Raw genomic sequence first — 10,000 nt, forward strand, 5'->3', positions numbered from 1 at the left:
GGCGTTTTAAAAAGAAAGCGAATGAAGATCAATTCAGGTTTAGGCAAAAATTAACGATAAAAACCGACGTTTCGGTGTCTTCATGACGCCATTGTCAAGGAGAAATAAAAATTACATAGTTTGCGGCGAGGTGTAACATGAAATTAGCATACAGTGTTTGAAGCTAATTATATAAATACTTTTGCGCGAATTGAATCGCTTTGCACGTTCAGAGTGGGTTTTAGGTCTCTGATGAAAAGCATTTCATTCACCAAACAATCAAACTTATTTCTACACTTTTTCAGAATGCTAAATCGCCTCAGTAGGTCTTTTGGGACTTCGCCGTGCTGTTCGTGATAGTGTTTATATACTGAAGATGCCTTTTGTTTATGTCCATCCACACGTGTGTGTAAGTGTCCACGCGTATAGCCCACATAACCTGCATCACACAGGTCACATTGAAAACGATAAACGACGCGTTGTTGGTTGACGATCTGTGGCTTAGTTTCGCGTACTTTAAGATCTTGGCCAATTTTTCGGCTAACGAATACTGGCTGGACAGTTGTCTGCACCTTTATGCTGAGATTCTTGAGCTCTTTCTTAACATAATTTGCTGATTCCTGGTCTTTAAACGGTATGACCACACGGACAATGGCTCTTGGTTGTTTGGGCGTCTGTGAGGGCTGCTTATCAACGATTCTAGAATGTAAGAAGGTGTTAATGGTGGAATTTACCAATCGTTACGGGTCTTTAAGTTGTGCAAAAACTTTCTTTAGGCGATCACACTCTTCAGAGAAAAAGGTCCAGGAGGAAGATAATCGGTGTGCGCGATCAAGCATGGTTGTCAGTAAGCTCCGTTTGTAGCGATTGTCTACATGGCTTTGATAGTGTAATAGTAGCCCCGTGTTTGTGGGTTTCACATAAACCTTGGTTTCAATCCGAGGTGCATGGTTGAGTAATTCGGTGCCAAGGAAAGGAAGCTTGCCGTTCTTTTCCACCTCCATGGTGAATTTGACCAAAGTGTGGGCGCTGTTGAGGGTATGCAGGAAAGTAGTTGCTGTTGCTAAATCAGACATTACAGTGAGCGTGTCATCAACATATCGACGGTAAAAGGATGGTAGTTTTCCTTGCCGCTGGAGGGTATCTTCGATGGATGACATGAAAACGTTAGCTAATAAGGGCCCGAGAGGGGACCCCATAGCAACGCCATCTGTCTGTTCGTAAAGAGCTCCGTCAAACTGAAACAGTTGGCCTTTAGTGGCTACGCTTAGGAGATCGACAAGATCCGTTCTGGTAAGGGCAAGATTGTGCGTTGTATTGAACCAATTGTTTGTAAAGGCTCTGTTGACCAGGATCTCTATTGTTTCATCCAAAGGCACGTTTGTGAATAACGAGGAGACATCATACGAAACCAAGATTTCACCCTTGTTGATCTTAAGCTCGTGAATCTCATTTGTGAAATCAAAAATATCAGTAACTGTATACTGATTAAGTGACAAGGGCTTCAATTTCTCGACGAGCCATTTAGCCAGGGGATAATTGTACGTGTCGGTCGCTGATAATATAGGCCTCATAGCCAATTGTTCTTTGTGGGTTTTTGGCAACCCATATAAATGTGCCAATCTGGAACCTGAAGGGCTCACAGAGTCTGCAATGGTCTTTGGCAGAATTCTACGAACAATGGAATCTAGGATCTTCTCCTTTTGTAGTAGCGGGTGGTAATGTTTGGGTGGTCTGCCCCTGGTCTTGGGTTTCTCCAGGGGAACCGCACAGAACTTGCTTGTATCATTGATTGAGGCTTCAGATAGTAATCGTAAGTATTCGGTTTTGTCCAAGACCACAACACCAGACCCTTTGTCGGGTTTCGTGATAACGATGTCGTCGCGTTCTTTTAACTCCTCGATAGCTCTCAGCAGTGTCTTTGGAGGTTTCGGACTCTTGCGCTCGATGTAATTTAGTGCAACGGAACGTAACGTTGCCGCAGATAGTTCCTTTAAATTATCACTATTGAGGTGGGGTTCAAAGCTTGTTTCACATCTATGGCAGACACACGTTGAGGAATAGCAAATTTCAATCCTCGGCAAAGGACCAGTTTCTGGAAAAAGGAGAGGTTGTAGGATGACAGGTTTAAAATATGTTCATCAACGTCTATTTCGATGTTGAGCAACCGTAAGATCTTCTTTGTGTGAGTGTTCATGACTTCCTGATGATACTTCTTTCTAAGGCTTACCATTGTACGTAAAACACAGACGTAGCGAGGCAAGCTACAGCTCCGGCGAATCTCATCGTAGATGGAATTGATCTCGCGGCCAAGATCTTAAAGTACGCGAAACTAAGCCACAGATCGTCAACCAACAACGCGTCGTTTATCGTTTTCAATGTGACCTGTGTGATGCAGGTTATGTGGGCTATACGCGTGGACACTTACACACACGTGTGGATGGACATAAACAAAAGGCATCTTCAGTATATAAACACTATCACGAACAGCACGGCGAAGTCCCAAAAGACCTACTGAGGCGATTTAGCATTCTGAAAAAGTGTAGAAATAAGTTTGATTGTTTGGTGAATGAAATGCTTTTCATCAGAGACCTAAAACCCACTCTGAACGTGCAAAGCGATTCAATTCGCGCAAAAGTATTTATATAATTAGCTTCAAACACTGTATGCTAATTTCATGTTACACCTCGCCGCAAACTATGTAATTTTTATTTCTCCTTGACAATGGCGTCATGAAGACACCGAAACGTCGGTTTTTATCGTTAATTTTTGCCTGTCTTTGCATTACCAAATCTTTATTGATAAGAATTCAGGTTTAACGCGAAGATTCAGGACACCTTAGAGGAAACTAAAGCAGCCGCTCAAGCGAATGCTCTGGACAAAGTTAAGGACTCGCTCCAGAAAGGTGAGGACTTATTGAAAGAGCTCCAAAAGCACATCCTTCTTGCCGGAAACCGGTCGTTTCGCCAACGAGTCGTTTCGCAAACCGTCAGTTCGCAAACGTGTTGGGTCGATTCGCAAACGTCCGATAGTCGTTTCGCAAACGTCATATATTACGCGTACTCTTCACTGTGTTTCAAGGCTAAATCAATAAAAGCTTGCGTGTAAAGCGATTACATAAACAAGTGAAGATTCAGACCGAAATAAAAATTCAGACGAAAGGAAATTTTCGGAGAAAGGGGTTCGGCTTATAGCCGAGAGTCTAGATTTTATTTTTCTCAACTGCTTCTGCTTCGATTGTTGAATTCGACAAACGGTTGTTTGTGACAGTAAATTTGGTGGCATTCATTTTAATTTCTTTTCGTGTTCTCGTTCCGTTAGGATCAATTATAGTATTCATTTTACTCGGAATACTCTCGCGTCTTGTTATCGAAACATCAGTAGAAATGGAAAGCTTTCATTGTATCTTCTGTACCGAAGAAGTAACTTCACGTCAAGAAGCACTCTTATGCGATGGCTGCAACAGGTGATAGATGACTTTGACATTCCGGCATCATTTGAGATATCGTCCCCACGACCATCAACTCCGAATGCCTCAACTTCAGCAAATCAGGAAACAGGGAATGAAACAGGTATGACCACTTTGTTGTTTGTTATTCGAATTAGTTGAGAAAACTGATATGTGCTACGTCATTTAGTTTTTTTTCTGGACGCGGGAATTTCAATCCCATTTAATTATGTCATCGCATTGTTAGTAATTTGACTTACAAACATTGACTTTTGTATGATGCATTATCAAAAGTATTCGTCAGTTTTTTTTTTCACTTTTGTATGATGCATTTTAATTTGACTTGGCGTTGCGTATGTTGCCACATACATTATCAAAAGTATTCGTCAGTCAGTTTTTTTTTTCACTTTTGTATGATGCATTTTAATTTGACTTGGCGTTGCGTATGTTGCAACATACTTGTGATAATTTGACTTGGCGTTCACTTTCGTTTGATGCATTTCTAGTAATTTTCCTGTTTCCTTATTGTAGATGCATGGCAACAGACAGCTCCCCTTCTCGCGGAGTCATCAATAAGTGAGCCATCCCTTAGCAATGACGTTTCTGCCCATCCCGAGGCCTCCCCAATAACTTTCCATTTGGTGGAGCAAGGAACGAGGCGCCGGAAAACAATGCTTGTAGATAGCCTAGGGTTCACCTACAATGTAAATTCCAAGCGGTCTTACGCGACTTACTGGCAATGCACTGTCCGTCCAAAAGGTAATGCTTGTAAGGCGTCGATAGCCGAGAGGGACGGAAAATTCCAAGCGGGGAAGAATCCACACAACCATGCAACGGAGGTTGGAGCTGTGATCGCGAAGAAAGAATTAAAAAAGGTCTTTTCAAAACTGAAGATGAAATTGCAGACATAGAGTATCAAACAAGAAGACAGTCTGCCTGCCAAGAATGGTACAATCACAGGTTTGGTAGAGTTACAGTTTCAAAGAGCTACAGGGTTGGATGTTCTCACAAGGTAGGGACTTCCCACTAAAATAATCAAAGAAGTCCTAAACTATGGCAGCAACTATCAGTCATCGGCTATGAGAGATGGCTTAAAGAATGAACAACTAGTGATAGATGGTTACATTGAAATGATGCATCAGCAGGGACACGAACAAGTCACTGTAATGCAATGTGGTTTCTTTATTGAAAAAGAAAACAGTGTTTAATTTTGGGTGCCTCTTCAGATGGTGTAATAACTGATCCTAGCAGGATTTCCAGACCAAACTTGGAAATCCTCTCCTTTTGCTTTAAATTCTTGTAATTCTTGAAGCAGCCTTCCATGTTCCATCTTTATTTCTTCTATCCACTTGTCAAGTGTTGTTGGGCCGAAAACAACAAAGTCGTTTCGGAAAGCTTCTGCAATCCCTTTCTGCTCTTTATTTTCATGAGCACTCTCGGCTCTTGTTATCCCTTCAGATTTCTCACATCTCATCTTCGACCTTTTCGCCCTACAAAGCGATCCTTCATCTACGTTTGTCCAAGGAAAGACCGATGGTACGCTTCCCGGTTTTAAGTCTCGTCTATGGCCAGTCAGACTCCGTTTAAAATCCGTCGGTAACAAGTGTTCAGAACAACAGAACTTGTTTCCTACCGTGGCAAAGAATGCATCACCTCTTTTCTTACGAATTTCCCACTTCTTCAGTTGTTGTGCGTCCGATGGAAACACATGAAACGATAAATCGGGTCGATTTTCACTTCGGTTATTACAGTTTGCAGCTGCGCAACATTTGCGACCAATTTTTTCCTCCTTGCTAGCAATTTGCACGGCTGAAGTAGCTTTGCCCACGACCCCGCTCTTGTTTGTTTTGTCCGACATTTTTCATGCGGAGTATTGAAGTTAACATATGAATCTTAATTTAGAATCAGTAGTCTGTATAATATATTTTCTTTTCAAATTCGAGTTCACCTTTGATCTTTTATGTCCGCGAGTTTGGGTTTTTAATTTCACGATGCGAAATTTGAATTCCCATTCGAGTTCACATTTGATCTTTTATGTCCGCGATTCTACATTAAGGCAGTCGTACCGTGTAAATCGGCCCTTAGGGTTTTAGTTCACATTAATCCTACATTACAGTTTCACAGAGCGACATTTAGGTTTAAACTTTGCCAGCGTGAATAATGACGGTCTCAAATTGAGAATGTGTAAGCGTGACTCTCACGCTGGAGAATTTTGAAATGAAACACCATTAGCAAACCCGATGTTAGCGCCGACAATCGTAAATCATGTCGTAGACCTGTTGTGAGCTTGTCGCATGCAACAAAATCGTATCGTGTAAATCGGCCCTTAGAAGTTTGCGAAACGACTATCGGACGTTTGCGAATCGACCCAACACGTTTGCGAACTGACGGTTTGCGAAACGACTCGTTGGCGAAACGACCGACATTCTTCTTGCCGACAAGTCAGAGTACGGCTGGTCTACGGTCCAGGAGTATAAAAAGAGCGAGATCGCTGATGACTCTGACGATGAGAAAAAGATGTTCAAAGCTGAAGCACGCGCCAAGGCACATTTAAAACAGTCGGCTTCAAGATCCCGAACTGCTGCTTCGGGGTTTGCTGCCAGAAAGGATTCGGTCGTTCAGGATTCAGGTCCCAGTCGTTCGGGCGAACGAAATTCGCTAGGTGTTAAACAAATTCCAACGGTGGAGGCACAAAGCAGGAGTCGAATTAGACCCGGAAATTGTTTTCAATGTGGCAAGCCAGGACATTGGAGAGCTCAATGCTCGACTTTTCAATCCAAACCCAGTACAAGCTTCTGACTAGATGGGGACGATCAAGGTGTAGTTGATTCCATTGTTACTAATGATTATCTCGTTGTCGATGATGATGTTTATTTTCCTTGTGTGGGAGTCGATTCTTCTCGTGCACAGTTTTCTATATTTGATTTGTATGAATTAGATTCTACTCAGGCGAAATCTGTTACATCGGTTAGAGGAAGGCTAGCAAAATGCATTTCAGAGTGGAAGGAATCAATGCTCCGGGTTTTATATTGGAAGTTATTCGAGAAGGCTATAAAATTCCTTTTGTTTCTCTCCCTCCTCCGAAACATAGCGATAATAACTTATCTGCTATTAAGGAGAAGGACTTTGTCTCCGAGGCGGTTTTAGATCTACTCAAGATGAATTGTATCGAAGAATTAGATGAAGCTCCCGATATTGTGAATCCCTTGTCAGTTTCCACACAATCGTCTGGGAAGAAGCGATTGATATTGGACCTTAGATATGTCAATTTGTACGTTTACAAACAAAAATTTAAATGCGAAGATCTCAAAGTCGCGCTTTCAATTATTTCACGGGGGTATTCCCTTTTTATGTTTGATCTTAAGTCGGGGTATCATCATGTAGAGATTTTTCCCGAGCACCGAAAGTTGTTAGCTTTTAGGTGGGGTTTTGGTGACGGGGTTATTCGTTATTTTCAATTTGCAGTTCTCCCATTCGGTCTGTCTTCGGCGCCATGTTTATTCACAAAACTATTTAAGCCAGTTATTAAAATGTGGAGGTCCAATGTTATTCCGATAGTCGTTTTTCTTGATGACGGAGTGGGCGGGGGCGCTACCGAGTTAACTGCTAAAATTCACAGCTTGAAGGTGCATAGCGATGTAATTAGGTTTGGTTTTATTGTAAACCTTGCAAAGTCCCAGTGGGATCCTTCTCATGTTACAGCTTGGCTAGGTTGTGTGATTGACACTATTCGGGGCACCATTGCTGCCACTGATCAACGACTGCGCAAATTTGTTAATTTTATTGATTTCCTCAGTGATTGTGAATCTCGCGTAGTCAAAGCTAGGGATCTGGCTTCGCTTATTGGCATGATCATTTCATTCTCTCCTTTTGTGGGTAACGTCACGCGCATTATGACTAGGTCATTATACCATGTGTTATATCGTAGGTCATCGTGGAATTCTAATGTCCAGCTCACTGATGAGGCTATTCGGGAAATAATGTTCTGGAAACTAAACGCACGTTCTCTGAACGGTCGGGCGGTGTGGCCTACTGAAAGCAAGCCCTCGAAGATTGTATATTCGGATGCTTCTGATTACGCTTGCAGTTCTTTTGTTGAAAACGAAGGTAAAATATTCCAGCAGAACTGGTCGTCCGATGAGCGAAAGAAGAGCTCTACTTGGAGGGAATTAAAAGCGGTTCAGTTAGCTATTAGTAGCTTTGCTCACAATCTCAAAGGCCAACAGGTGGCTTGGTTCACTGATAATCAGAATGTTGTAAGCATTGTAAATAGTGGAAGTCGTGTTGAGCAATTGCAGTCTCTAGCTTTAGAAATTTTCGCTTCGTGTGCAACAAATAGCATTTCACTCGAAATGAAATGGATCCCTAGAGACCTGAACACAGGGGCGGATTGTCTCAGTAGAATCATAGATTTTGATGATTATGCATTAAACGATGATATTTTTAGAATGTTGAACGTTAGGTGGGGTCCGCATTCGGTGGACAGGTTCGCTTGCAACTATAACACCAAGCTTGCTCGCTTTAACTCTAGGTTTTATCAGCCTGGAACAGAAGTGGTTGACGCATTTACTCAAGATTGGAAATATGAGAATAATTGGCTAGTGCCCCCGGTTTCCTTGATTGTAAGAGTTATCAATCATTTGAAACTATGCAAGGCTGAAGGATCAATTGTTGTTCCAGTGTGGAAGTCATCCTATTTTTGGACAGTCTTGTCTCAAGACGGCAGACATTGGAGTCCTTTTGTGCATGATTGGTTGTTATTACCTGATCACAAGTGTCTCTTTGTCAGAGGCAAAGCTAAGAACCGTTTGTTTGGAGCTAAGAATTTGTGTTTTAAAGTGGCCGCTCTTAGAGTCAAGTTTAATGTCAGTGAACGACTGTGTTCATCAGGGTTTTGTACTGAAGATGATGGATGGTGCGATAAGTGCAATTAACTCAAGATGTGGCCATTTCTGGTTGGAATTTATGTCGAAAACATGGCATACAGTAGTATGACTGGATTTCTGGTATCCACTTTCCATTAGTTTTTAGCGGATCTTTGGTATCCGCTTTTTCCCGTCATTGTCCAGTGTGGGACAGTTTCTGGTGTTTTATTTTCAGTTTCAAGTGTACTAATGGATCTAGCGAACTAACGTGTATGTAATGTGTAGAGATATTAAAGTCAGCGTTTCGTAACCGAATTTGCTTTCTTTGGGCACATTTACAGTCGGGAAGTAATTCTGAGTTAAGGTTTTTGTCAGGAATTATCAGCGCCCACCATTTTGTTGTCTCTATTTTCTTTCAGATGTGTTCCAGCACGGAGTCTGGAAGGATGTCGGAAATCTAGAGCACCCCGATTTGAGGAATTTGGCTGATAGAATGAAATCCACTGTTCTAATGTCCAGGGCTACAGGCACTGTCGACGGCTGAACCGCTTCCGGTGGCCCTTTATTTACAGTACTTATTAGAAACTACTATCTCTTGTAGTTCTGTTGATGCCGCGTTCTATGGGATAAAATGGGTGCATGAAACCGCTGGGTTGGCCTCCCCTACTGATAGTTCGCTAGTTGTGGCGGTTAGGGATGCGTCTAAGAGAATCTTAGGCACCGCAAGGTCGAATCGGAAAGAGCCTATCACACCGGAATTACTTAAGAGTATAGTTGGCGGGGCTGACCTGTCTAACGGTTTGGAGCTTAGAAATGTTTGCCTATATCTACTGTGTTTCGCGGGTTTCCTCAGGTTTGATGACGTCAGTAGGATTAAAAGAAATCAAATTTCCTTTCACACCGGGTACATGTTAATTAAAGTCGAGAAGAGCAAAAATGATCAACTAAGGCAAGGTGATGAGGTCCTGATCGCAAAGGGAGAGGGTACGGCCTGCCCAGTCAAGATCCTAGAAGAGTATCTAAACAGGTTTAATATCGATCCTCTGTCAGACCAATTTATTTTCAGGCGGTTGATTAAGACCAAAAAGTCCTACAAGTTGGCCTCCAATAATAAGCCCATTGGTTACAGTACTTTTAGGGACCACTTGCGCAAAACCCTGAGAGGTTTTTTACCTGATCCCCAGGTTTACGGCACTCACTCGTTCCGGTCAGGGGGGGCATCTGCTGCGGCTAATAGTGGAGTGCCTGATAGAGTCTTTCAGAGACACGGTCGTTGGAAGTCCGCAACCGCTAAGGATGGGTATGTTGAAGACAGCACAGACGTCACACTTTTGGTCTCTAAGTCCTTGGGTTTGTAACCGATACTGCTAGTTTTCTTGTTTTTTCTCTTAGACAAATCGCCAAGCCCGTTCTTTGTCTTCTAGGTGGTTCATGCTTGCTGCTGGTGCGAGGCCGAAAGATACCAAAATAAACCTAATGGATTGCATTTGTCTGTGTAGTGAAGTTGAAATATATAATTTCTGACGGTTGAGCGTGCGAATAAGACAGAAATTGAACAGAAGGGTCTGGGTACGATTGGGGTAGCAGGTTGTCTATAAAGTGTCAGTTCATCACGTGGTGAGGCATTCTAGGCCTGCATCAGTCCGATTAACTTTTGTTTCTTTTATAAATCATTATTATTTTGTAACTAGAGGTCCTCTAAACCCCG

At 42.4% G+C, this 10,000-nt stretch overlaps 1 protein-coding gene and 1 pseudogene across 1 annotated transcript; both read right to left on the reverse strand.

Moving 5' to 3' along the window:
- Positions 1–50: 50 nt before the first annotated feature.
- LOC138050090 (uncharacterized) lies at positions 51–2,510 on the reverse strand (annotated as a pseudogene).
- A 2,139-nt stretch (positions 2,511–4,649) lies between these two features.
- Positions 4,650–5,285, reverse strand: LOC138048430 (THAP domain-containing protein 6-like). The gene has a single exon (XM_068894623.1). It carries the CDS (start codon positions 5,283–5,285, stop codon positions 4,650–4,652), a length of 636 nt encoding a protein of 211 aa, XP_068750724.1.
- Positions 5,286–10,000: the final 4,715 nt, after the last annotated feature.

This window comes from Montipora capricornis, chromosome 5 (genome assembly GCF_036669925.1).
Source record: "Montipora capricornis isolate CH-2021 chromosome 5, ASM3666992v2, whole genome shotgun sequence".
Lineage (NCBI taxonomy): Eukaryota > Metazoa > Cnidaria > Anthozoa > Scleractinia > Acroporidae > Montipora > Montipora capricornis.